The 26,729-nt window shown below is 36.5% G+C and overlaps 5 protein-coding genes across 6 annotated transcripts; 4 read left to right on the forward strand and 1 right to left on the reverse strand.

Moving 5' to 3' along the window:
* Nucleotides 1-214: 214 nt before the first annotated feature.
* LOC141898601 (uncharacterized) lies at nt 215-6,715 on the forward strand. 2 transcript variants are annotated; one of them, XM_074784591.1, is made up of 18 exons: nt 215-354; nt 495-633; nt 774-1,034; nt 1,405-1,539; nt 1,611-1,740; nt 1,834-1,933; nt 2,012-2,432; nt 2,526-2,621; nt 2,692-2,849; nt 2,955-3,023; nt 3,148-3,232; nt 3,339-3,444; nt 3,527-3,589; nt 3,698-3,899; nt 4,105-4,190; nt 4,333-4,493; nt 4,627-4,718; nt 5,493-6,715. In XM_074784591.1, exons 1-18 carry the CDS (start codon nt 271-273, stop codon nt 5,655-5,657), a joined length of 2,553 nt encoding a protein of 850 aa, XP_074640692.1. In that variant the 5' UTR covers nt 215-270; the 3' UTR covers nt 5,658-6,715. The 2 variants fall into 2 exon arrangements, with proteins under 2 accessions (XP_074640692.1, XP_074640694.1); XM_074784593.1 differs by having other exon boundaries at nt 2,704-2,849.
* Nucleotides 6,716-12,298: 5,583 nt separating this feature from the next.
* LOC141899046 (uncharacterized) lies at nt 12,299-13,657 on the forward strand. The gene has a single exon (XM_074785198.1). The coding sequence runs from the start codon at nt 12,299-12,301 to the stop codon at nt 13,655-13,657; it is 1,359 nt and encodes a 452-aa protein (XP_074641299.1).
* Nucleotides 13,658-15,174: 1,517 nt separating this feature from the next.
* LOC141900079 (mitochondrial ribosome-associated GTPase 1-like) lies at nt 15,175-17,698 on the forward strand. Its single transcript, XM_074786807.1, has 11 exons — nt 15,175-15,254; nt 15,494-15,601; nt 15,697-15,761; nt 16,007-16,201; nt 16,287-16,343; nt 16,548-16,638; nt 16,713-16,774; nt 16,862-16,958; nt 17,040-17,121; nt 17,203-17,309; nt 17,457-17,698. Exons 2-11 carry the CDS (start codon nt 15,496-15,498, stop codon nt 17,582-17,584), a joined length of 990 nt encoding a protein of 329 aa, XP_074642908.1. The 5' UTR covers nt 15,175-15,254; nt 15,494-15,495; the 3' UTR covers nt 17,585-17,698.
* Nucleotides 17,699-18,010: 312 nt separating this feature from the next.
* Nucleotides 18,011-21,332, reverse strand: LOC141899338 (phosphatidylinositol N-acetylglucosaminyltransferase subunit A-like). The gene is made up of 12 exons (XM_074785588.1): nt 21,249-21,332; nt 20,864-21,020; nt 20,588-20,710; nt 20,332-20,507; nt 20,138-20,253; nt 19,941-20,048; nt 19,616-19,722; nt 19,308-19,390; nt 19,137-19,222; nt 18,439-18,622; nt 18,260-18,359; nt 18,011-18,174 (listed from the first exon to the last, which is right to left on the reverse strand). The coding sequence occupies exons 1-12, from the start codon at nt 21,263-21,265 to the stop codon at nt 18,055-18,057; spliced, it is 1,377 nt and encodes a 458-aa protein (XP_074641689.1). The 5' UTR covers nt 21,266-21,332; the 3' UTR covers nt 18,011-18,054.
* A 75-nt stretch (nt 21,333-21,407) lies between these two features.
* Nucleotides 21,408-26,650, forward strand: LOC141899459 (uncharacterized). Its single transcript, XM_074785799.1, has 4 exons — nt 21,408-21,480; nt 21,804-22,382; nt 22,612-22,899; nt 22,997-26,650. The coding sequence occupies exons 2-4, from the start codon at nt 21,818-21,820 to the stop codon at nt 25,783-25,785; spliced, it is 3,642 nt and encodes a 1,213-aa protein (XP_074641900.1). The 5' UTR covers nt 21,408-21,480; nt 21,804-21,817; the 3' UTR covers nt 25,786-26,650.
* The last annotated feature ends 79 nt before the right edge of the window (nt 26,651-26,729 follow it).

Genomic DNA, 26,729 nt, shown 5'->3' on the forward strand with positions numbered 1-26,729 from the left:
GACAGCTAACTCGCCGACTCGGTTACTCCCTCGCTGAATGGAAAAAATCTGATAAAAAATGGGCAACTTTAGAAACGATATTTAGTACGGTTTAAGAAAAAAATAGTTTCTTTTGGCGTTTTTCACGTTTTATTGCGATATCGCACAAACTATATTGCACAAAACCTGGAGAAGCTACTCACACAAACTACCGGTATGGTATATTCCTGAGGTATCCAACATGGCGGACGTAAACAACTTCGTGCAAAATCGATGATATTTTGTTGAATTATGGCTGAAAAATCGATTCTTTCGGGCACGTACTGTGCTCCAACGTGGCTGCTGAATAGTAAAGACAATGTGATAGCATCGAAGGTAAATTCAAAAGTTAAGCGATCATTCTTAACTCGGAAAATGAAAGGTAACTCTTATGAAGTTATGTTAACCTTTCGCTTCCGGGTTGTCTACAGTACGGGCCAAAACTAATGATTTCAATGTGTACTATGGCTATTTAGGATTGGAACGCTTTCGTTGGTGAATTGCATGACACAATACAGCAGCAGCTAACAGAAAGCCATGTTCATCAATTTACTGATCTGTCAGAATCGGAGAAAGAGCTTTTCATGGAAAGGGCTGCTAAAGCTCTTCATGGAGGTAATCTAGATTTCTCATAGTCAGAATGAAGTGTATTTCTACAATCGTTATTCTCATGTTTTATTGTCTTGTGTACATCTAACATCGTAATTAGTTAGTCAACGATCAGAAAATTGATAAAAGCTAAATTGCATTTGCAGGCTCCGCTTTCAATATGCTATACGGTAAGATCTCCTCGACATTGGATCAACAGCTGAATGGAGAAGTTGCAAGGCAGTTACTAGAAGAGTTTCCCATAAATACAAAATCTGATCTGATTGTTGATAGCGCAAAAGAAGGAGCTGTGAGCATTTTGCGAAAGTGGCCTGAATTCAAGTACAAACTGCATGTTTGCTTGAACCAAGCTCTACCAGGAAGATTGAGAGAATTGGCTTGGAAACTGTTCCTAGATAACCCAAAAGGTATGACCAGTTCTAATGAAACAAGAGTTCAAATAAGACCACAGTTTCTATAGTCCTTTCAGTGCATCTACACTGCAGTGCAGTCTATAAATCGGTGATTGACTTTATAGTACACAGAAACAGTACCGGCACTTTCAGTTATTGATAAATAAGCACTGAAAGGGTTAATGAGTAAAATAAGTTCATTTTCATGAAGCTAACTAGAAAATACAACTTTCAGTTTCAATGATAATAATTCATTTCCACAATTAATCGCAACATGCCATAAAGATTGAAGACCTGCTTCGCAGCTCCCTTGTAAAACTGGACGCTCTTATGGTTATTTCTTTCTAATTTGATAATTTGAAAATCTTTTTTTTCCAAATTTTAGTCAGAAAACAGTATGTCGATTTATTGGCGAATAATCCAAGAGCTGCTATCTCACGGCAAGATTTCGATATCTCTCAACAATGTGAAGTCTTTTTGAACGCAGAGAAAAGTTTCGATCTCATCAAAGGCTCAATTGGTAAAAACAACTTGAATGAATTAATGAATTTTCATTAAGCCTGCATTAATGAATTTTCTTCAATGAACTAGGTGCATTTTATGCCATGAAAGCTGTTTTGTCCTATCATCATGCATTGAAGAATACCGATATGCATTTATCTGCAACTGAATACCTTTTGACAGCTCCATTTCTTCATGTATCCGCAGATAAGATTCCAAGGTTTGAACACATTTTCATACCTTCCAAGTACAACGTACATGTGTAATACTGTTTTCTCATAGCAATATTTCACTTCTTTCACTAATGTTATAGGAGAGATCCAGCCTCTAGCCGAGTTGTGGCGCTATTAGTTGAAGAGTATCTGAGTTTTCTGTTCTCAAGACCGAAATGTATGGTTGATACTGGTGATGAGGTAAACATTTTTTTTCAAATGGTTCTTTATTCCTTATTCAAAACCATCCATCATGATTAATTGTAATCATGATTTTAGCCTAACAGTGACGATACATATAGTTTTTCAAAGAAAACTGCTCAATATCTAACGGAATATGATCCTGAACTCGCAAAGGCAATTTCGGAAATGCCAATTCCGTCTCCGACACCACCAGAGAGTGAAGATGAAGATGATGTAACTTTGCCTCCCACTCCAGCTGGACCGTCGATTCCTGAAACTCCATACACGCCAACAGATCCACCCCCTGAAAATGCAATTGATGCGAAAACAGCCGAAAAACCAGAAAAAAAAAATGGTGATGAAAAGAATGAAACTGAAGGAAAAGCCGACGAGAAAACAACTGAGTCTAAAAAAACTGATGTCAAAGAAAAAGGTGGTGGTAAAAAAGGCAAGAAAAACGATAAGAACCAACCTACTGAACCTACAGAACCTACTAATGAACAGAATAATGCAGGAGGTTTGTTATATATGTATATATGTATATGTATCACTGAGAACATTTTGCACTCCCTTATTATTGTATTTATTCATTCATTCATTTTATCTGCAGATACTGATAGTTTCCATGGAGAAAAGGAGGCACAACACGTATTATCGGATATCATACTTCATTTAGTCCGTCCCTGCATACGATCTTTGTTTATTGGTAAAAATCTTATCGGCATCTCTCCTAACTATATGCTTTGTAACTAGTATTGGCTATGAATTAATTGCAGGAATCATTACAGGTTATTTGAATATTGATACAATATTGTATGTGTGGGATCAGTATATGATTGGTTTAGACAGTCCCGGATATCACGATGAATTGTTACCCGCTCTGACTGCTGTATTTCTCATGTTGCTCAGTGATAAACTCAAAGAAGCGTCTTCTGTAAGTCCATCTTTATGTGCTCTCATCTCATATCAGATCAGATGCATCAGGTCAGATTAATGTCTTTGCATTTTGAATTTCTATCTCAACCGCGTTATTTTTCAGCTCCCATTCATGCATGATATTCTAAAACATGATGGCATGGCTTTGAAAAAAGAGCATTTTCAATATTTGGTTTGTATTACTTAGATATGTTTTGGTAAAGTTTTTAGAAATCCGATTTCACTGAGGCGCAGATCTAATCCAAATTTTCTAGTCCCAATTGCTTCTTAGTCTTGTATCTATTGTCATCTTCTAGATGAATCGTCATTTCTATAAAGATTTATATGATGTACTTACAAAGGACACTAAAGCTGCACTGCCAGTTATAGATCCTACTCAAGGTATACAAAAATGCATGTGATAGAACTTTTAAAAATCTTAAAAGTCCAATTAATCCCAGGATTTAAGATCCTGTTTAACTGATTATGCTGAATGATTTATTGATAGCTCGCCCTCCAAGTTGGGAACATTGGTCTAAAGAAGTGATTCCACCAAGAATTCGTCCCGAAGATCGCAAATCACTACGACAGCAACGGGAGGAAGAAAGAATCAGGTGGGTTAATATAGCTCTAGTGTTCATTGCATGGAATAATTTTTGGAAAAGTTTCTATGGCTAATTGAATTCTCGATTTTAGAGAGATAGAACGTGTGAAAGAAGAAGAAAAAAAGAGAGAAGAAGAAAGGCAAAGAGTGAAAAGGTACCTCATTGATGTTCTTTAAAGATTTACAGTGAAATAGCTATTGAACACTGTCTAGAATTCGCATAAACATCCAGCTGTTTGATTGTTAATTCTGTCGGTTTCTAGAGAAAGAGAGGAGTTGGAAAAGAAAAGAATCAAGGACGCACAAGAGGCAGAGGAAAAACGCAAACACGAAGAAGAGAAAATGTACTTGATCGATCTCGTGGAAGAGGAAAGAAAACGCCGCGTCGAAGAACAACAAAAAGCAGCAGATGAAATGGAGAATCTGCGCAAACAGATGTTAGAAATGCAACGACAATTACAGGAGGTACAAATTCGGAATTTATTAAATCATTATGGCTTAATATATGCATCCATCTTACCGTAGACCTTTAGTCGGCATGTATTTGAAATCCTGTAAAAGTTTACGCGACAGTATCTATAATCTAATTTACTGGAATTGAATTCTTATATTTCTTATGTTTGTCTGTGTTGGAATACCCGGTATATGTTTTCTCAATTATTTTTTTCAGAAAGAGAAGGCTGAACTTGAAACGATGCGGTCACCCAGAGATATATCATATAAACAATCGGAAGCCAGTATACTCTCAACTGATAGGTAAACTATCAAAATTATTTAGAAATATCCATTGATTTTGAGAAATCTTAATTATACATTGTATTGCATAATACAAGTGGACTCAAACTACTGCACGGCATCAATAAATGTTGTCATAATATTGTTTTTTGCATCAATACAGTCATTACGTTCCTCCTCCACCTCCATCGGAAGCCACTCATCTCAGTCAAGGTTCCACGTCTCGGATTGAACCGCGACATTACCCAGATACGCCGCAAGAAGAAGGCACAGGACATGCTGTTATTGACTTCTTTCACAGGGCTGGATATAGTGCTAGACAAAGTAAGGGATTCGAAACTAAATTCACATCGCTAATCAATGGGACATTTCACTTTTCTGGAGTAGAAAGCACTTTTTCCTGTTGGTACTAATATCATGGATCTACATACAAGAATTTTTCGTATCATATCTTTAGTTAATAATGGTGATGATAATGAGATGAGGGCATTAGATGAGGAAACACGAAGTCAACAACGTAAATTACAAAGTGATTACAAAGAAGCTGAGGTGAGTTTAGAGTTTGAAAATTCACTCAACATTTAACAAAGCATTTGGTATCAAATTTTGATATGTACTGCAGTTTAATCACTGACCGCCGGATTTGTTTATGTATATAACAATACTAAATATTAATTAACTTGCATGTTTTTCATTTCACAGCAATATGTCCCTATGTCTAAACAATAAACAAAAGTTGAAAATATCTGGAGGTTCGGTGGTAATGAGATCAATTAATTTTCACTATATTTCGTTTTGTAATTTTTTGCCATTGCTTATAGCAGCTTGTTTGAAATTTTGTTCATGTTCATAAATATAAGCCCTTCCTTAAAAGGTGGCTGCCTTTCCTGATAACACCATTAAATCAACTTCATCACAAATACTACAGTTAAAGTATCATCATACTCAATTTGTGATGGAGCTCTGAGCCATCTGTCTTTTATGGAAGGGCCTTCTTAGGAGATTTTCTTACTTGCGTCGAATGCTTCATTTCAATTTCTCCATGTACCTCACTTGCTCTTTTTTCAAAGAGTTCTGCAGAATATTGACCTTTCTTTCTTTTTGTATGAAATTATTTTTAAACTGTCTCTTACTCAACACAATCAAACTGATTTTATATCTTATTTTTGAGTTAAGTAGGCTGTTTGCCCGCTTGATGTTGTGTGAAATTCAAGGTCCTGAAAATTAATAAGCCTGTCTCAAAACTCAGGATTTAGATATATGTCTAGGACGACTAGAACGGTGATCAAGTACATTTAATATTTCAATGTTCTTCATTTACAGAGACAAGTATTTGGTCGCACGCTGCAACCGGGAGAGATGGATACTCTCGGTGAAGATGAACGTGAAATCGGACGCGCTAAAATGCCCAAAGCAATATTGGATATATACCACCAAAGGAAACAAAGGGAACTCACTGATAACAGGAATGCAGATCAACAATTCTAGAAAACAATTTTTCTGACTTTAACTGCGTTTGTTGGAAGATGTGTAATTTGCGAATTCTCTTGTGTTGTTGTCCTGGGAACATATTGGGACATTTACATATTTGAAATATCTTATTTGTTCAACTTGAGATTACCTTGTGAAAAATATCTTTTACTAAGTAACTCACCGTAACATATTTTCAGTTGATAAATACAAAAATCAAGAATATTTTGCAATGAATCGTATAGATTTAGATAACATTCTTATTACGAATGTTGAAATGCAAAATTCTTTTATATGATATAAAATACATGTAGTATGAAATGCGAAATATCTTGAAGTTTGTCATTCTTACTGAAAAATTGTTTATTAAAAAAATTTATTAATGGATTAGCCAAAATTATTACAGGTGTATTTAAGTTAGAATAGTGTTTTTAATCAATTGCTTTTGAACTCTGAAAATACTAACGAAGCAATGTAGCGCAGTTCTAGTCATTGATAATGTGTGTCTCGAGAGCCCCATTGAAGCTTGAAGTGAAGATGCAAGAGTTGCAAGTAAAAAAGCCTAATTTTTGATTGAATGAAAAACGGTTGAAAAAGTTTGTGTTAACCTCCATTCACGAAATTCTCAAGGCTCGAATTGATGAAAAAAGAAACAATATGGTTTGACTTTTTGGCTGATTAGTGTGCCAGCTATACATGAAGCATGTTACGCAATGCGTTAAGGAAGATACATATCTAAACAACAGTAGCACGAATAGATGTATGATAGCATTATAACTTCGTACATGAACATGTTTGACTTAAACAATATATCGAATTTGATGATGATGATGATGATGATGATGATAATGTGTCAGATGCTTCGAATATTAACTATAAATCATAGAACCTCTAGAATGATATCATTATAGGTTTCCAGTTTTATAGGGTTCCTACGTTTCCATTGTACATTTGTAAAATGCATGTATTTAATCTTATTTGCCCTCCATACATAATATATCATCATTTTAGATGTTATGATTTTTGACTCAGCCACGTTATTTATAAAAAAAGAATTTCTATTTTTGTAGAATAAAGTATGGACCTACGTTTTAATTGTTTAGAAAATAATAAAATATTTTTTTAGATAACTTAAGATTTGTGTGTGTTTTCGATTTCTCTTCATTTTCGTTTACCGTTGATTAAAACCTCGTTGCACAACATTTGCCTTTCTTGCAATTGTGTTGAAAGGACAGAATTCATTGAAATTAAAAACTTGGTGAAATCATGCCTTTTTACCGTTTTCCCCGATGCAATCTGAGGCACTTGTAAGACCGACTGCGTTTATTTCATTCAACTAACTTCTGGTTAATTTTCGTAACGTTCACAGTCATCGTCTGTCCGACGATACTTTGAGGCACGTGTTTCCTACTAGATAATATTTATTTATGATGAGAGTTACGCGATATTCGTAATATGATTTTCTGTCAGCAATTACCGCAGACCCACCAACGAGAGTGGAAGCATGAAACATTGACAGGTTTTATCAGCTGTTTTCATAAGAAGTTTCACCAGCTAACTAGTTGAAACATTGTGCAGATAGCCGACTTGCAAGAAACGCTTCAAGAACGTCTTCGTTCGCCACTGAATTCTGAATGAACAAACTAAGTGTCTACATCAACGCGAAAAGATAATATACTCTCTGGCAAATTTAACTGTAGTTTATTGTTGTTTGTTAATAAACATGCTAAAAAGTTCCCGTACACATGTTCATTGTCACTTTTTATATACATTCCGTTGGGAGCTCTTACGCGCCAATGATAGGATGCACAAGTTAGACGCACAAAAAAAACAATACAATCTCCCAAAAAATGAAAACCTACAAGTTAGTCCTCGTTTTTAACTCACGCATCTCTTCATTGAAAGCACTTGGAATCTTTTCCGTTCACTCATGATATAGAGTACGTGCATTTGGGAATTGAAGGGAATTGGAAGTATCAAAGGGACTTCGCTCACTCCTATTATTACACTTTCTTTAATCATGATGTTCTTTCCCTGGTTGCAACTGACGATGTTATTTAATATATCGTCTGCTCACACTACCTTTATATCTAATTGCCATCTGGAATTGATGAAACCGCTAGTTTTCAACCACAAAAAAAAAAACATCTGATGCTCGATCGTAAATTCTGTCATAACTGCACGACTGCGCAGGCTACATCGTTTGAGAGGTCCGTTCTAAGAAGTAAACAATATCTATTTCATATTTCAAAGCAGTCCGAATTATATATATATATATAGGCGATAAATGTATGAAATTGATGATAGTGGCAATTTATAGACAACTATCATACAAGTATATATATAATGCATCTTTGGTATACATGACATAATGTAGAATTAGAATAGAAATATTTAATGTGAAATGCGCGTAAGTACTGATGTTAACGACACTCGCGTTGTCACCGGGTGCGACATCAGTATATATATCTGAAATATCATTATTCCCGTACGTAGCACGTAAGCTTGAATTATATATTCATTTAAGGCTCAGAATGATTATCCTGGTACTTTAAAGTACTTTATATTGAAGTAAATTATCGAAATCAGAGAAGAAAAATTTCCGTCAGAATGTCTATACAAAACGAGGTCTTTGAGTCCCAGTATACATACAAAATATTCCGACGTGTTGATTTGGAGTAAACTGATGGTAACATAATTGTACCAATTTTTTCGAGATAGTTCTGACAACCATTCATTTCCCCGGATGATCATCGCTGATTAGTTAACGCGTGGAGGCTCTCAGCAGCTGGCACAGAAGTACAGTTGGAGTTTCTCGGATGGTTAATACGTGCGCTTCTTGTCGCGTCGTGTGTTTCGTAAAGATCGCTTGACAGGTAAGTCAAATTCTGTATGATATAATATAAAGCCTTTGACTCAAATTCAAATTTACGTAAATTTCCCAGCCACCGAACTGGAGCATACTTGGTCGTATGATGGCTTTTGCGACATGAAGAGAAGTAGCGACTAGAACCCTGGCGTTTGGATCAATTTTATCATCATCATATTTATTAATTTCTTTAAATATGGTTGTCGTATCATTTTACGGCGTATGCTTATTTTGCGATCCGCCACTTTCTCGAACGTTTACATTGTCATCAAATAAGGTGCACAAAAACCTGAACGTGTAGCTTTCATCATGAATTTCCTTATTACATTTCTAGCTACAAATCCGATACTTGAGTTCATCGACTTTTCCCGATGGTTTATGAAAGACTTTCGGGTCCACAAACAATAGTCGTCAATCTCGGATATCGTTCATATCTGAAGACTGTTCAATCAATCAACAATATTGATTTTTTAGAAAAGAACATTTCTAATAGGAATTCAAGTAGAAATTTACATCAATCCAGATCACCAAATATGTATATATCTGCAAATAGAGGGCCGTTTACCGGTATGTATATATATTGCATAAACTATTTCACTTTTTGGAGACCTTGTGAGCTTCGTGCAATACCACGCTATTGGTTATGATAATAATGATAATCTTTATTTTTCAAAGAAATTGAAACAATTTATAACATAATATAAATACATGAATATAAAAACAAGGATGAAATGTATCGATATCAAGTGAAAGAATCCAGTGCCTGAGGTAACACGATAACATTCACACACTAACATATTCAAGTATAGAAAGCAGGACTAAAAATGATTGTTGATGAAATAATGGTTGATGGACTAATAATAACGAATGCAATGATATTTACAATCTCTCGGATTTCTACATCAGATTGAGAAAGATGCGTTGTACGGAAACGTATTTGGAACTCGGTGATTCCCGGAGGAGATATCACGATGGAATTATTTCGGTAAAACAAGATGCGTTCGATACTAACTCAAAAATATTTCATTGTCGATTCGACAATGGACATACGTATAATCTAGTTTTTACGTCCATGATTGGACTAATTGGATAAAACTAACAAAACACAGATGGGACTCCACATGGTGCATCGATTCATAATCGAATGTGAGATTCTGATGAATCGTTGTTTTATCTCTCGGGTACTGAATCACCGAGAAGATTCTAATCTAATTTTTTGCGTATTACACGGAAATATCATATTAATAACTCGATCGGTAATCGAGTTCACAGCGTTCAACACGTACATCCATTCGACTCGATCAAATTCTCTGTGAGTCCATTGATTCTAAAACAAATTTTAGAGTCCTGATAAAGGTTAACACTGTGGTCTTATCGAGTAGAGTGTATTCGATTAGAATCCATAATATCTGACTACCAACGACCAATAATCACTAACGATCACTAAGTCCGCAATTTCATACATCTTTTTTTCTACCAAATAGATGGTCGCGACTGCTCTACATCTCCCTCATATCTCTCCCAGAGCTCTCTTCTCACTCTGAAATATCACGCCTAAACATCATCTTGGTTAATGATTACATTCAGATTTTGGCTATATTTGGAAATTTTAACTCAACCCAATGATAACTGCACATCCTCAATTGGGTGATAAATTCCGAAAAATAATTAATTGCTGTGGAATTTCAAAACCAGAATTTCATCACAAGCCATGGAAATAAATGTTAGCGCTTTCATTGTCTTTCGCCTCGTGTGATTTGGGCTCACTTTAATCGCCATTTGCATTGGCTATTTTCTCTTCAACAGATGTGGATAAACAGAATATACCTCGATCGACGATGTTCGATGTTGATTGTCAGTAATTAGAAAGGATTTTTAAATTACTGTTGTCAACAGCCGTTGATCCATACTTGATTGTCAACAGCCGTTGATCCATTCGATAATGCACAAATGCTTACGTATTCGATTGTCCACTAAATTCTGGATTAATAAGTAGCGAAATAGGGACATACCCTTCACGTGGAAATTTTCAAGTACCCCTGTTGATAGATTTATTCATTTGATTGGTACATTTTGTTTGATTTGTTTGATTCAGTGTCCCTTACTTACCATACCTGCCAGGAGCTAAATAGGGGGGTTTGATTTTGAAATCGAAAATCAAAGTACAGATAAAGTTGTGTGATCGACGGTCGAAATTACAGAATTTTTTGTTTCAATCGAAGTAGGCCTACATACTTGGAGATTTCCTTTTTCCCAAGACATCTACGGCATATACTGGTACCGAAGTCTATAGAATTAAATACAATGTATACATAACGTAGAATTTTTTATTCCGTAACTTCTTTCCCGTTTCTGTTTTACGCCATAGTTCATCACAAACTGCATATTTCCCTTAGTTTTTTTGTTGACGTTATTTTTTTGGTCAAATATCATTCTATTCGACACCGATGTTCTGGGTAGTTTCGGTAAGCAACTCCACGGCGGAATGCCTTCTGTAAATATTTTTCAGCGTAACCAAAATAACCAAATCAGTTCATAAATGAAGGCAGCTCGCCCGTTCTTAATGGCAGAAAAACAGGATCACTTATACAACGAAAAACTGTTAACGTATGAAAACAACCTCTGGCATGTTTGTACAACACTTCTTGTTATCGGCCCTACTCGTCGAAAAACATATTTCTAAAAGGAATAAGGGGGGTATATGATGCCATGGGTGATTGATACGATATTTAACAAATTGTATATGTGTATATGCGGACTTTTGTTTGCAGTCTGCATGTCAAAAACCTTTGAATAACATTTAGAAAATGCGCGGTATTTCGTTTGTTTTTATTCTTTACGCAACCATTCATCAAATTCTGGAACGTATCCGCCGCCGTTGTATCTCAATTTGTCTAGTTAAAGCGGTCTCGAGCACCTGACTCGTGCCTGTTAGTCGAACTCTCTCCCATACTTCAAATGAAGGCACTACCGACGTTTTGAGTTTTTTGTTTCGAAGTTTTTTTTTGTAAAGTATTGTTCGATTCTCATTTGTAAGTCTTCTACTATAGATCTATTTTCCCCATTCATTCCACGGGATCGAGAATTGCCGTAGTGAATGGATACTACAAACGTTATGAAAAACCCTATGCTGCTAATTAAATGGTACTGCCATTTTAAAATCCAAGCAAGAGATTATACTTTCTCACAGTTTCCTGCCGTGAATTTAGTTAACTTTGACCGCTAACCAATTTCTAAAACGGCGTACCGGGCAGCTGTCTGCAGTTGCTGGATCGCCGGTTGTCAATATACGTTACGTTTATTCCTTGGTTGGTGGATATATTGCGTTTGCTCAAACAATTTGTTAAATTATCAGAATTCGAGAGATGACAAAAAAACAACGTTATGACGATGAAGGAATCACCGGGGTCAGAAATATGTTACTTTATTTCACCTGAGAGCGGCATAAAATCTTCGACCATCATCACAGGATATCTGTTCTAACCCAAATTTCGCTGTGGCACAAAAACGCATAGAATCTTTTTTCTAAAGATGACAACAATTTTTTGCTATACTACGATTACGATTACGACGATTACGATTACGATTACGATTACGATTACGATGGCTATCAGTCCACCGCTTCTGCCAAACTTTCCAATTAAAATCTCCGATGTAATTACTTATTTCTTTTTTCGTTCACTTTCCTCGCACGTCCTTGTCTATCTGCCTTTATTAAAGTGTCTTTGTATATAGGTATTGATAATTTTGATTCTTACGTATTTCAGAATAGTTGACGATTGGATTCAAGATGGTGATAAGAAAGCGTCAACTGAGGCAATTTCTTTTGATTGTGATGGGATTTTGGGGTGTACTTTTCATAACGCTTCGATTGTATACCGGGCCAAGCGAATTCATTTACATGCGGGATATCGCACTCGCAACAACTACCGTTACTTTTACGATCCCAAAACCGCTAAAACCAAAGGCGCCATTCTTTCAAAAGCTCGATGATGGCAAAATACCGTATTGTAACAAGTCAGTCGATGTTTACAACGAGATGATTTTAGTGTCAAAGGGCGCCGAGATAGAAACACGTTTAGCGGTTGGAAGTCCTGGCGGCGAGGATCCGACTAGTGTTCTAAACCGTAACGAACGCGACGAGCATTATACACTTTCCCCGGGTTTCTTTAGAATGACTTGCAATCAGTTTCGAGTGAAGAACAACTGGCGACGCAGCGTATTGCCGATTAAAAGAAGGACAGCGGACGAGACGAACTACGTGAATTACGTAGCAGGTGCCACGGTCATCGTGGAAAGGAATGAATATGCTAACGTCTATTGGACACTTATCGATATCTATAACGTGTTTATCGTTTTGAAATTTTTAGAATTCGATCCTGGTAATGCTGTTATACTCCTTCTCGACGGTCACCCGAGCGGTCCGTTAGATCCGTTATGGACAACTATATTCCGCTCCGTTTTACGGGTGAAAGACTTGAAACCGATCGCTAAATTTGAAACTTTAATCTGGATGTTCGATCGCAGCAAATCTCCACTATTGAAACAATCGCAACAACATATTCCGCTCATCGATAGATTTCGCGAGTTCGTTTTGTCGAAATTCGGCGCGAAACACGCCGCACTTGCCGATAAATGCCGTGCAAATAGGACTTTGCAAATGACATTCGTTTGGCGGCGCGATTATCTGAACCATCCAAGGAATCCTGAAAAGATAATTGGTCGTAAGATATCTAACGAAGAAGAGCTTATATCGACTGCCAGGAGGCTGCATCCAAATTTCGTGGTGAATGGGGTTCAGCTGGATGCGCTTCCGATACACGAACAGATATCAGTCATTGCAACTACTGATATACTAATCGGAATGCATGGGGCTGCTTTGGCCTTCAGCATGTTCCAACCTTGGGGCGGCGGTTTGATTGAGCTGTATCCGATGAGCTACGGAAGTTTCAGGAATTGGCATATGGAATATATCGCCAAATGGAGCGGCGTTTTGTACGAATCGTGGCAAAGTAAGGTTATGTCGGATGAAAATATAATGACGAAGTCGTCATACATTCCGCCTTATACCGTAATGCGATTCGTGAAAAATATGACAGATCGCATTTGCTCGAATCAGATTTTGAGGATAAGTACATATTCTGGATAAGAGTGTTATCTTGGTACCAAATACCAGTGCGTCGCCGAAACATAATGCAAGGGTTTTCGATGCAGCAATAACTTACTTACACATTCCTTGTATATCTGAGTCATTTAACGTTTTGTTTGAATAAATTATAATATAAATTTTAAATAAAGTAAAATAAATAAATTAAATAAAGTTATTTGTTGCTTTGAAAGCGTTCCTGTCTATTTGATATAGTTCTAATTGCCAATATCAAGTAATTCTTTCTTGCTGAGTATGATTAACGCCTTAATGGAGCGTGCATGGTGCACGGAGAGATGGGTGCTGGATCGTTTTTAAGGATATGCTGACGGTAACGTTTTTACTCTCAATTTCACATACTCGGTGTGTGTTAAACACACTCGCTACAACCACAATTTAATCGTCCAGGTATCGTTAAATCGATCTGAGCGCAGATGTTTTCCTCAGATGAGTAGACGGTATGATTGTCGGGATCGATGTTGGACCATTTAAAGGATGTAAAGTTTGTATACAGTTTACAATCAAACTGCTGTTTAGAGGGCATAGGTTTACGCGTAAAGCAGATGGAAAATGGTAAATATTGTTTCACATGTTGCATCAGAGACGGTACCTACCACGGTTTCAATCACTGATACTTAGCAATCAAAAATCTTTTAGTTTCCAGTTACATTACGATCGGATAAAAATATAAACGTAGTAAGTTCATCTATTTAGGTTGTTAAAAATCAGTTTGACAGAGTGCTCTTTATATTAATAACGCCGCACAGAAGTTCGCCATTCAACCGCGGTCCGATCTGCAGGATTCTGATTCAAGATCAGATAATCGATGGCATTATATTACCTCATTATTGCAATAACAACCTCAACAATTCGGTGTGCCCACCTTGTGGTACTAGCCATGACTTGTTAGTTTATTTCACGGAAAATACAAGAATTTAAGAAATCATATGATCTTAATTTTCTTACAAGCACGATTTCAGAGGAGAAAATTATGTGAACTTACTAACTGCATGCCTTAAGTCGCGATTAGACAGTGACTTGGCCTGGCCAAATTGAGGTCCGCGAGTTAATTTTGGCCCAGCACATTCTGAAGTGTAAAGCACTGACTCACTCGATACTAACTGAACAATGCGAACTGAATGCGGAAATCAAGTGCGGAAAAAGTGGCAATTACGTTGACCCGTGCGAAAGTTAGGCTCCGGGCCTGTCCGACATTTTCGTCGGGCCAAACAGGCACGCGGATCCATTTGGAACTCGCCCGGGCCAGAAATGCTCATGCCCTGACAGGATATGGAAAATCAGGGATTTTTTCACCCGGCTCGGTGGATGGCTATTTGCACCAGTTCTTGGTCATATAACTAGTCTTTGGAGGAGTGATTTTGTCGTAGTTGGTCCCAACTTCAAAATCACCTCGCGTACCGGCCGATCCGGAATGGCCCGCCGTTTCACCATGTACCGTACAGTAGCGCCACGATTCTCCTTTGGGCAACTGAGTGTCATTGAATTGAATTGAATGAGCCTCAAGGACGTAGACCGATAAAACAATCCAAAACAATGTAATATTTTTGATACCACAATTAATCACCTAAATATATCACAGGTAAGCCTGGAATCAGGATGCCGATAAATTAATCAATACGGTATTTTAAATGGAGCAGAATTTGGTTTTCTTGAAATCCGTTAGAAAAATACATCGTAAAGTGCTTCACATACAACAGTAACACAGTTCTCATGGTTCTGCTGAGCCTGGACCTGTTCTATTAACTATTCTATTAACTGTTGATGATGGTGCCGCCTGTGTTATGCATTATATTTTATCTATTTCAAATGAACTAACAGCTATGTCTGTGGGAAGAACTGGTGGTCGTGTCATTCAAACATTCCGTGATGCATTCACATTTGCTACTAAAGATGTAACTCAGTGGTTTCCAGGGCATATGAATAAAGGTAAAAATGCATGAATAAATGAATATAGGCCTATTTCTTGCCTTATCATGTTTGAGGAAATATTGAATTTGTTCCTTTTATTATCTTTTTTGCAGGGATGAAACAAATGCAGTCAAAATTGAAGCATGTCGATTGCATTATTGAAGTGCAAGATGCCAGGGTATCCTTTGTAAACATAATTGGCTAAAAAAATTGCTGCCTATCTACCGTGTACATAACTTTTTAAAAAATCATGATCAAGCTAACTATAAAAGACTCGGCAGCTATCAACTGATTACAAATTATATTGTGATTTACAAAATGACCCAGCTGGGTAGGAAAACAATGTATCATTTATTTAGCCGAACTAAAACTTGGACAGATTTAATAAATGTATCTTTATCCTTGATTGCTGTGTTATCTCAGATACCATTTACAGGACGTAATCCTAAATTTGAGAGTCATCTTATGATCCGACCACATTTGTTGTTGCTGAATAAAGTTGATTTAGCAGATATGACTCGCAAATCTGAAATTGTCGCGAAGCTCAAAGAATATGGCGTCGGAAATATCCTCTTTGCGAACTCTAAAAGAGATTTTGATAATACTATAAAATATAAGGTTCGTTCATCTGAAATCTTCAGAATTTTTTCATCAAATGAAAAAGATATCAACTTTTTTATTCTTATTATTCTTCATCCTGAAGCTGATACCGAAGGTTATGGAACTAATAAAGAACAGTCCAAGATATCATCGTCAAGAGGTAAGCTGATTACGGTAACATTCATGGGCTGTATGATTTATTGTTCCAGATTTATTACAATGGATTTTTTTCCATTAGGCCTATGACGAACTGAAACAGAAACCAAATTGAAATGTTGTGAAACATATTGAAGCTGGGTCCTGAAAGTTGTTCACAGAAGGTTGTTCAAATGACACGTCAAAATCTTTATCAATTCTATTTTAGAGTCAGGATTATAATCTACTCGTAATCGGAGTGCCAAATGTTGGTAAATCATCATTCATCAATTCGATGAGACGAATGCATCTTAAAAAAGGTGCGTCACTCGAAGTCAGTCGATAAGATTTTTAATAAAATGAACATGAATATCATAGTATAATTTTTGCACAGGTAAAGCTACAAGAGTTGGGGGAGTGGCTGGTGTTACGCGAAGTGTTCTCGAAAAAATAACCGTATGTTCATTTATTTCATTCCATATTTAAGAGATATTGGGTAATGATTAGTCGATATCATGGCAATTGGTTTAAATTTTTTTGTAGGTTAGCGCGTATCCTAGAATGTATCTGCTCGATACACCAGGAATATTGTCACCAGATGTACGAAATGTTGAAGTAGGAATGAGACTAGCTCTATGTTGTACGTATATGATGTTGTTGTTGGGGGGGCTGTATTCATTCAAAATTTGCTGAATTTATATAAACATGATATCCATTTTAGCTACATTACAAGATCACCTGGTTGGTCCTGAAATAATAGCCGATTATATGCTTTACTGGTTGAACAAGCACAACCGATTTGAGTAAGAATTCATTTGATGACAAAGTATCGAAACTTTTCGATCTTCTTTTAGCTCGTAACCCATTGATTTTTTTGGTTCCAGGTATGTGTCACATTATGGTTTAGAATCTCCGACTGATGACATAATGGAATTACTCGGACACATAGCAAAATCTAGAAACTACTCAATCAAAATTAGATCTCTTACTCGTAAGTTACAAATACATGTTTACAGAATTATTTTTTTTCATGTGTTCAGCCAATTTTTCCTTAACTCCGCAGACATTGTTAGGGTTTGTGATTTTCAAGAGTAGCTTTGCAAACTCTGATAATTACATGTTTGTTTGTATATTGTAGAACTAGGGTTAACAATACGCCCGGATTTAAATCGAACTGCTAACGTTGTGCTACAAGATTTTCGAAATGGGACGTTTGGAAGAATAATGCTAGATACAGACTATCTATCACAGGATAGCGAAACGTGACAATGTATTTTTTTGTGTTCACTTGTTATGTGATCATGTATGTAATAAGTAATAATAAACTTGATTCTACTAATGAATTTTCTGGATGTGTGGATCTGAGGAAAATTATCTGAATCAATGGACACCACATGAACCCCTTTGATGGCATCAATCGGTCTTAGCACATTGTAGGAACCTAGCTGAATCCAGCTACTGCTTACACAAGGCTTATCAGTATCACATGGGTGAATCTACGTTTATCCACTTAAGGAAGGTATTTTTCATATAGTAAATGTAAAACTGAAAGCAATTGTGTCTATCAAATAACTATCAGACACAGCTGGGCCTTTTCCGTATGTCTAACTTACTCTGGGAAATGATTAACTGGGAATTCATCTATCCAAAAAGAAATGCAATACTGATTCATAATACAAAATAAATTGCGTATATATATTTTCTTCTTTAAATTAATATAAACCTCTACATGGATATCATGCAAGTATTTGTTCAAAACCTGATTCTTTCAAAGATTCCGATGTTTTGTTCTTCGTTCCGAGGTTATTGTCTTTTATGAATGCAGAATTGGGAAAGTCAACAGCTAAATCAATGCCCTAAAATGAGAAAGACAGTGCGCACCTACGGATTAAACCGATCGAAATTAGGCATAGAGAAAATAGCAAATATTACTGTCCATACCTTGCGAGGGAGCAGCCATTCTAGAAACCAATAAAGTAACAAATTGAACACAGCAATTAGAAGAAATACTTTACCAACTACTGGTCCAGCGTGCAAATTTCTGAAAATACATGAACCATAATTATAATAACATTTTCTTCAAAATGATAAACTCATTGATGTAACAAAAGCATTCTCACATCAGTAATCTTTCACGTAGCTCTTGTTTAGGTTCACTTGCTACGCGATTATAAACAATTTCAGTTCTACGGGCCACATCTTGCCATGTGTAAAGTTTTCGCACCTCCTCGTGCATTTCATATGGGTTGATGCTTCGCTGTAACTGATGATCCGATATTGCATCTTCAATTGCTTCTAATAACTCTGTAAAAATAGTGCGTCGAGCTATAGGTCCCAAACTTCAAGTAACAAAGTGATTAATTCTCTCTTATAAAATCCAATTAGACAACTTATAACCACTGGCTCAAAATTTATCCGCACGAAAATGTAAATTCTATCAGTATATTTCAAATTGGGGACTAAAGATATACATGTTAACCCTTTCAGTGCGTCTACACCGCAGTGCGGTGTATAAATCAGTGATGGATTTTGCTAGTACACCGCACTGCGGTGTATTGATGTAATTAGTAATTTGTAATTATCTCTATTGAAAAATGGCAGCAAGTGTCAAACATAGTGAAATACTAGTAACTAACGATACACCGCACTGCGGTGTAGACGCACTATAGTGGTATTCCCATTGTTCAACACACTAGGGTGGAATTTTTTAGAATTTTCAAATTTTCTCTAGCACTATAGGGTATTAATTAGTCAGCACTGAAAGGGTTAACGGGCTCATCTCGATCAATAAAAGTGCTTAAGCTAACCAGATACATACCACTGACGCTTGGTTCAGCTAACTTAATAAATTTAGGAGGTAAAACCTCTGGAACACCTCCAACTCTAGTGCTTATCACTTGCAACCTTAATAAATAAATAACATAACATGTTAAAATGCAAATACATGAAATGACTGTGCTTGTAAAGACTGTGCATGTATGTTCCATACCCACAAGATGCAGCTTCAACTATTGCAATGCAAAATGCCTCCGTCAAACTAGTATTCAAGAAAATATCCCCTTGAACAAGCACCTAAAAGTTGAATCAAACATTTTAAGTAACTATAAAATTATAAAATATGAGTATTGTCAAAAATACATAACTACATCATTCTGTATATTTGGTACTGTCTAAATATACAATGGTCAACCTATAAGAAGTAATGTGGGCATTTTTGAATTGATAATGATGATGTCAATTTTATCAGTTTTGAGAAACTGGATATGGTAAGATATAATATTCTGTAGATAGGCTTACATTTCTAACATTAGTGTGAGGTACTGATCCTAACAGCTGAACTCGATCGTGAAGTTCAAAATTTTCGCGAACTTCTTCCAGGATGATTCGTTTTGGCCCATCACCACCTAAGAGAAAAATAAGTTATCTTCAAGGATGAGCTTAATACACATCATTCTTCACCTCTACGAGATATGTATTTTGTAGATATTAATGGCCGTGAATAATATAACTAACCATTGTTAACAATCCACTGGGCAGAGTCTTATATATGAGAGTAGTTGAATCTTATACATGAGAGTAGTTAAAAAGAATATTGAAGAAGCTGTTGACAAAGCTTTCTTACCAATTATGAAATTCACATTCCGATGTCTGCAGCAGATTTCTGGAATAATTCCAGCTAATAAGTCTGTACCTTTTCTGTACACAAGTCGACTGATGATAACAATAGTAACTAAAAATATCAATACGAGGACAGTATATAGAATTTTTGTAAGCTAACTATTTTCTTTCACAAAATCAGCAACGCTGGACTAGCCTTACTATTTCGAGATGATCTTTTCGTTGGGTCAGGGGTGAACATGGTTGCATCTACAGCATTCGGTATGACGGATATATCTTCGGGGTTCATACCAGCGCGTAGGGCAGTATTTTCCTTACTGAATAAACAAAAGATAACATTCCTTTTTTCAAATAAATACGGAACAGATACAAAATAAGTGAAAAGAACTCCATACCTGGTATGAGAAACACAGATTACATGATTGCAACCGGAGAGAGATATTTTGAGAAATTTATTCGTCAGAATCGAACTGACATCGGCGAAACCGAACAACGAGTGATCTGTAAACACCGTTCGAATACCCATCGTTTTGCCGTGAAACATCGCTTCATGCGCCATCGTTGAGAATGCCTTGTGGAGAAAATCAGGGAGAAATCTGAGGAAAGCTGACGCGCAAAGAATGAACCAGTAAATATGTGATCGCGACATACCGAATGTCCGTGGATTATTGTGATTTGCTCTCGTATACAAATGCTTCTGATGATCGGTAAACTGGTTACAATCGTCGGTAAAGCGCACTGGTTGTAGAACGTCTGAACGGCGAGATAATAAACCTGATTCAAATAAACAATCAGCTTGGGCTAGAGTTTCAATTTCAATTACCACTACTGAGGAGAACTCCTACCAGTGCTCAATATGTAAACGTATGAGATATGAGTATAATTCTTTATGCTGATTGCACATGTGCCATTTGAAAAAAAAAGTACCTTAAGACCATTTGTAAGATATCGAACTCCCTTTCTATCTCCGTAGCTGTGAGTGACTATGACGACTTTGTGGCCTCTAGCGATTAAACATTGCGATATCTGATATATATGACTCTCAACACCACCCATATTTGGGTAGAAGAAATCAGAAACCATGCTGGAAGTGAAAAAAAAGAAAATATATTATTATTATTAAAAAAAAAGCAAACAAATTCATGAGTGGCTTACAACACGAAGAAAACTTTTGTGTATTATAAGATTTGTGATGAGTGCCATTTATTTCATGACTTGGCTTTGTTTGCCTTTTTGCATTGCCTATATATGTTCGCCCAAGAAAAGTCATCGTTATGTGGTTTTTCGATCCAGGAAAAAACAACTGAATTACCATATTCTATGTTTCATCTTCACATTCGCGATTGCCGACGTTGTGAAATTAAATTGAATGCGTCCACCATTTTGAAATCATGTGACCCCTGTCAGCTCTTTACCGATTATTTCCGCAACTCAAGGTCGTCGCGTACGGCGTTGTTTACTTCCGGGTTCCTGTCACTAATGAATTTAAGAATTATACCTGTCTAATTTCATTGGCTACAACCAACCAAGTTGCTCAAATAATGGTATATATTTATGTATTTTGAAACCAAAGAGTTTGTTCAACCCACAGGGGCCTGATGCAAAAGGTTTTGGGCCCCAGTGTCGATCCCTAATTGTTTTCAGATTCTCTCTCAGACTCTCATAAAAAATCTCAACTCAACAACAATTAATCATCGATCAGACCCAGAGTTCATATTGCCATCTTTCAGGGATTTGCCCTCTGTTCATTTTTAAGAGGATGTTCATTTATATCATTTCTCATATCATTGTTTTGAATTGATAAAAGTCTGCTCACGCAGTGTAAATTATATATATATAACCAAAATCATTGAATTTCATTTATCAGCTAAAGAATGCAAGATGTCTTTCAACATAGAAGAGCCAGAGAAAGATGTGCCTCCTGTGTTATCTGATGATGAAGATGCAGATACTGATGAAGAAAACCTGCTACAAACAGTGATACCAGCAAAAAGATGTGACAGTGAGCGTCAAGATGTTGACAAGGCGGTAATAGATGAAACCGATTCTTCAATGTTTGAAGAAGAAATTGAAGACTATGATGACCACGATCAGGATGCTTTGAAAGCGGCATATTTGGCTGTATTGGCCAGTGAAGATATCACAGACGCAGATGAACCTTTAGATATATCGCTAGAAGAGGAAGAGGAAGAATATGAAGGCAGTCCGATTGGAATGGACGAAGTCGATGATTCGAATATCGTGCCTGAAAATACGCTTGTCGCTTCAAATATCAGATCTATTGTCGAGCAAGCCAATACCGGAGAACTAACCGATACAGCTGATACTGTTAAAATGCAAACAGTTATAAATCAAAAACAGGAAATGGTTGATGACGACGTTATCCCTAAAGAAAGATCAGATTCTAATTCAAAACAAGTCATTGTCGAGCCAGATCCACTTAAAAGTAAATTTAAACTTATGTTCTTATTTTTTCGTTACAAAAGCGTTGTTTCAATGAACTTGAATATGACAAACAAGGATTTTCACCCAAATCAGAAAATATGATTAATGTTATATTGTTCTGTTAGGATGAATAGTTTCTGTTTTTCTGATGTTCATTGTCATGGGTGTAAATTGTAGATAATTGGTAGTTTAATTAAAATTTACATAGCTTGTACTGTTATTATTTTCAGCAAATTTTGGTCAGGACCCATGTACAGAGGAAATTTCCAAACCATCTAGCTCAACTGATCACATTCTAGATGCCGTACCATCTTTAGATTTGTCAGCAACTTTTTCAACAACACCTAGATCAGCTAGTAGCGCCGAGGGTGAAGAGAAAATTGTTATCATACGAGAAAACGGTGACCAAAACTGCCACAGCGAGTTTACAATTAATCCGAGTATCAGTACGATATTGGAAGCTTCAAATGAGATTGTTACTGAAAATCAAGAGGAAAAACTTGCTAAATTGAAGAAATGTGAGTCTGCCTTCCCTTACTCGTCAAAGTTTTAGTTGAAAGATAGAAGAGCAAAATAATTTATGATAAAATGACTGACAAAATATTTTTTGTTTAGATCCGGATTTCATTGAATCATTTGAAGAAAGACTACAAGTGCACTATGTCAGTAGATTTGCTAAAGAATGTCCACTTCCTTGGTTCAGAGTGCCAAATAAACCAGACTGTCAGATCTACCTTGATGTACCAGTAACAGAGCGAATCAACGGAAAGACTGAATCAGTCTCTATAATAGATTTTAAGTTGAAGGCAGGTGAACGAATCCTTATACAGGGTACAAATGGTAGTGGTAAAACTACATTCCTGCACAAATTAGTTTATGACTATGGCTTAGGTTTACTGCCTGCCATTTCTGAAAGAAAGCTAGTCTTCCTGTTAGAAGCTCCGCGTTGGAAGACAGAAAGTAGTCTCAAGAATGTTCTGTCTGAGCAGATATTACAAGAAGCCTGGGGTATAGATATCAACAAATTGTATGATTGGATGTTGAATAATCCAGAAGAATGTCTGTTTATAGTTGACCACATTGATGACTTGTATGAAAACTGCTCTGATCACCCAATTTATACATTAGTCAATGGTCAAGTATTTGCAGATAGTGCAGTTATTTTGGCATCGGCATTAGGGAAAGTTATTCTGTCAAGAGACTGCTACCATAGGCAGATAATTACGCAATCTTTTTCTGCTGAGCAGATAAATGAATTCATCGATTTGTTTATTGGTGAAAAGGCAAATTCAGTCTCATTCAAGAATGCTCTGTCACAGGACTATAGAACAAAAGGGTTTTATAAAACCCCTTTACATCTTGCCTTAATCTGTACTCTATTCCTGTGTAGAGAAGTCGATCTTACTGAGATACCTATTTCTCAGACTGAACTCTTTGATAAGGCATTCACCTTTCTATTGCATCTTCTAGGACAAGATTTTCCTGGTAATAGTAGCCATGACACCTCAAACGATCTGTTGCCCGTCTATGAAGATGTAGCATATGTGCTTAGTAAAGCCGCTCTTTGTAGTTTGAAAGATAGGAAACTTCACTTCAGTAAAGATGAATTGAAGATTGCATTTGACATAAATTCTGATGTCCTAGACTTGTTTATCGACTACGGTCTAATTGAAAAGGTGATTTGTCAGGACATGTACTTCTTTCCGTGTCTTCCATTTAGGGATTTTCTGGCTGCCAAATTCGTCGCCATTCAGTATTACCACGCTGCCAATTCTGGTCAATTAGGTGTGGGTTCTGATTTGCAAGAAATGACGAAGCTATTTGATTTGTGTTGGTCTTGCCATAACGATGATAACCGGTGCAGCAGATTGTGTGTTTATGTGTCGGGTTTGTTGCGTCGGGATTGTAACCTATTCATTGAGTCTTTAGTAAAGCAATACTCAAATGCATCTGATCTGCCAACAAAACAGTCTTTTTTGAGGTTGGCATTTGCATGCATCTGCGAAAATATCAGATGCAAAGGGTTTGTGAGCTTGATAGCTGACTCTTTTTCGGATATGATGAAATTGAACATGGATCTTATCCATCAAGGCGACACTACACCATCTCTAGATGGTGTAGCACATATTATAAATGCCGGGAAGCTGACATATCTAGACCTAACTAAGTTGTCTTTCGACGATGTTGAAAGTTCAAATGCCATTTGTACTGCTATTAGTGAGGCAGATAGATTGCGTTCAGTTGTTGTCGATTTCACAAAATTTCAACCGGTACGTGCTCAGAATTCCGATCTGATCGATAATTCCTTTTTGAAGAAATTTCTTAAATCATTAGGTGGCAATTGTTCGATCAAAGACATGTCCGTTCAAATGGACGTTGGAGCAATGAGCCGAGAAATGCTGGAAGTAAGTTCCCGGTTTTTCCTATCAGTTCCACATGAATTGAAGTCGCTTAACATACAAATTGGCCTTACTGCGTTTAGTCCTTATCTAGAGGATAAACCTGCTTTGGCTTCGAATATTGAGCTGTTCGAAAAGCTCAATCTCATTGTATCACGCGTAAATGTTTTCTTACAAAATAATCGGACTTTGGAAACTCTTGAATTGAATGGTTGTTTCTTACATAAAGACGTTCTTCCAGAGATCAAGACTAGCATCGTTAATCACACAGGAATCACTTCGTTGCACATTGGTGGCAAAAGGGCAGGTACTCCGTACCACAGAGAAGGTGTACTGGCCCTGACTGATATTCTAGAAGCAAAAATGCTGACTTCCGTGGCTGTAGACCTGAATAGTTTCGTTAGCAGCAAAAAACAAACGGAAAAGTTCAGACAGACTGAACTGTACGATAGTTCCTTGTTGGGAGAATATACAAATTATGAACATGAGATAATTGCGACAAAACTTTTGAGAAGTCTTCAGAAAAATGAAAGCTTAGAAAACGTGCGTTTTTCGTGCGATAGCGTAGACTGTTGTCTGATGGATTTGATATCTGATTTTGTTGAACTGTCCCCTTCATTGAAACATCTTGAAGTTTGTTGTGAGTCGATTGATGATTTGTTCTTGTTGTTTCTCGGTTGTGGAATTCTTTGTTCGTCCTGTCTTGAATCGGTCACGCTGGAGGGTTGCGTACATTCAGGTGGAGGCCTTGCCATGTTTTTACAGTCCTGTTGCCAAAGTCTCTGTCTCAAAGAGCTAGCGATTGTTGGGAAACCTTTCACCGAGGATTGTCTTGAGTGGCTGTTATTTATACTGTCAAATTTCCCCCTGCACCCGGTGCAACCTTTTCAAATTACTCTCAGTGGACAAACCCAGGAAGTGCAAGGAAATATTGCAAAAATTATCAGTGACCTCAAAGATATTGAATTGCCCCTTGATATTCTAATGGAAATTGATCTTTCATAGGGATAGTGTATATATGTTCCGATTCAGTTGACTAATAAAATCATACTTTGAAAATTAATTACAACCAATATCTAATCACATAAATATTATGTGAAGTATTGAGCTGAATTTTTGTAGATATATAGATTTTAATAATTTAGGTCTATGAAGGACTGTTACACATAGAAAGGTGTCACCAGGAATTGAGTTGACAGAACAGTGAGGGAAATTTACCAAAATTAAATGCAGCTCTAAAACGTCAAACAAGGCTTAGCTTTTATCTAATTTCTAAAAGTTTGTGAGTCTTTTAGCAGTAGTTTATATGTATCTTTACTTATACCAGTACATCCTGATAAAATGATGATATAGGATAGTTTGAATCCGTGGAATTGCGATGTAGCATAGTTTATACAGAAACCTCCGTCCTCAAACGTTTTTAACTATTTTTTTTGTTGTGAATTTGAATTCAGTGCTTCCAACGAATTTATTGTCCGTCTGTTCCGACATTCCTCAGGAATTGTATTGTGATATGCCACGAGATTGAAATGATTAGGCTAAATAAATTGATACCTTGTTTCTCATTTTGCTGAGCTTAAGTTGACCCGATCAAGGTTCTACCATAGCAGACCTGGTGGCTATAGAAATGAACTGTACAAATTTTATTTGGGTATACAGATATTAACCCCAACGATAGGAAAAACAACGAGGTATTATTTTTTATGCTTAACATTTCAATATTTTTTAAAGGGTTTTGTGGATTTTATCAGATAAAAGATTTATCGCTGTAATAATGAATATTATATTGCTATGTGTAATATTGTAATTAAACTTTGAAATTTATATTTTTTTGTATTTTCGTATTTTGTCCTTCTAACATACAGTTTACTTAGGCTTATATAAATGATATTAAATAAATAAGATACATATTTAGAAAATTACGATCTTACAGTGTTCAAGGTGAGAGA

The sequence above is a fragment of the Tubulanus polymorphus genome, chromosome 2 (genome assembly GCF_964204645.1).
Source record: "Tubulanus polymorphus chromosome 2, tnTubPoly1.2, whole genome shotgun sequence".
Classification (NCBI taxonomy): Eukaryota; Metazoa; Nemertea; class Palaeonemertea; order Tubulaniformes; family Tubulanidae; genus Tubulanus; species Tubulanus polymorphus.

What these genes read in the sequence shown, in the direction of transcription:
- LOC141898601 (XM_074784591.1), top strand. Translation starts at nt 271, where the DNA reads ATGGCTGAAAAATCGATTCTTTCGGGCACGTACTGTGCTCCAACGTGG. An exon ending in TCTCATCAAAGGCTCAATTG is followed by an intron (nt 1,540 to 1,610) that starts GTAAAAACAACT and finishes TCAATGAACTAG; the next exon opens with GTGCATTTTATGCCATGAAA. An exon ending in TGGATATAGTGCTAGACAAA is followed by an intron (nt 4,494 to 4,626) that starts GTAAGGGATTCG and finishes TCATATCTTTAG; the next exon opens with TTAATAATGGTGATGATAAT.
- LOC141899046 (XM_074785198.1), top strand. Translation starts at nt 12,299, where the DNA reads ATGGTGATAAGAAAGCGTCAACTGAGGCAATTTCTTTTGATTGTGATG.
- LOC141900079 (XM_074786807.1), top strand. Translation starts at nt 15,496, where the DNA reads ATGTCTGTGGGAAGAACTGGTGGTCGTGTCATTCAAACATTCCGTGAT. An exon ending in ACGAATGCATCTTAAAAAAG is followed by an intron (nt 16,639 to 16,712) that starts GTGCGTCACTCG and finishes ATTTTTGCACAG; the next exon opens with GTAAAGCTACAAGAGTTGGG. An exon ending in AATGAGACTAGCTCTATGTT is followed by an intron (nt 16,959 to 17,039) that starts GTACGTATATGA and finishes TATCCATTTTAG; the next exon opens with CTACATTACAAGATCACCTG.
- LOC141899459 (XM_074785799.1), top strand. Translation starts at nt 21,818, where the DNA reads ATGTCTTTCAACATAGAAGAGCCAGAGAAAGATGTGCCTCCTGTGTTA. An exon ending in CGAGCCAGATCCACTTAAAA is followed by an intron (nt 22,383 to 22,611) that starts GTAAATTTAAAC and finishes TATTATTTTCAG; the next exon opens with CAAATTTTGGTCAGGACCCA. An exon ending in ACTTGCTAAATTGAAGAAAT is followed by an intron (nt 22,900 to 22,996) that starts GTGAGTCTGCCT and finishes TTTTTTGTTTAG; the next exon opens with ATCCGGATTTCATTGAATCA.
- LOC141899338 (XM_074785588.1), bottom strand. An exon ending in GTTGAAGCTGCATCTTGTGG is followed by an intron (nt 19,223 to 19,307) that starts GTATGGAACATA and finishes TTATTTATTAAG; the next exon opens with GTTGCAAGTGATAAGCACTA. An exon ending in CTACGTGAAAGATTACTGAT is followed by an intron (nt 18,360 to 18,438) that starts GTGAGAATGCTT and finishes ATGTATTTTCAG; the next exon opens with AAATTTGCACGCTGGACCAG.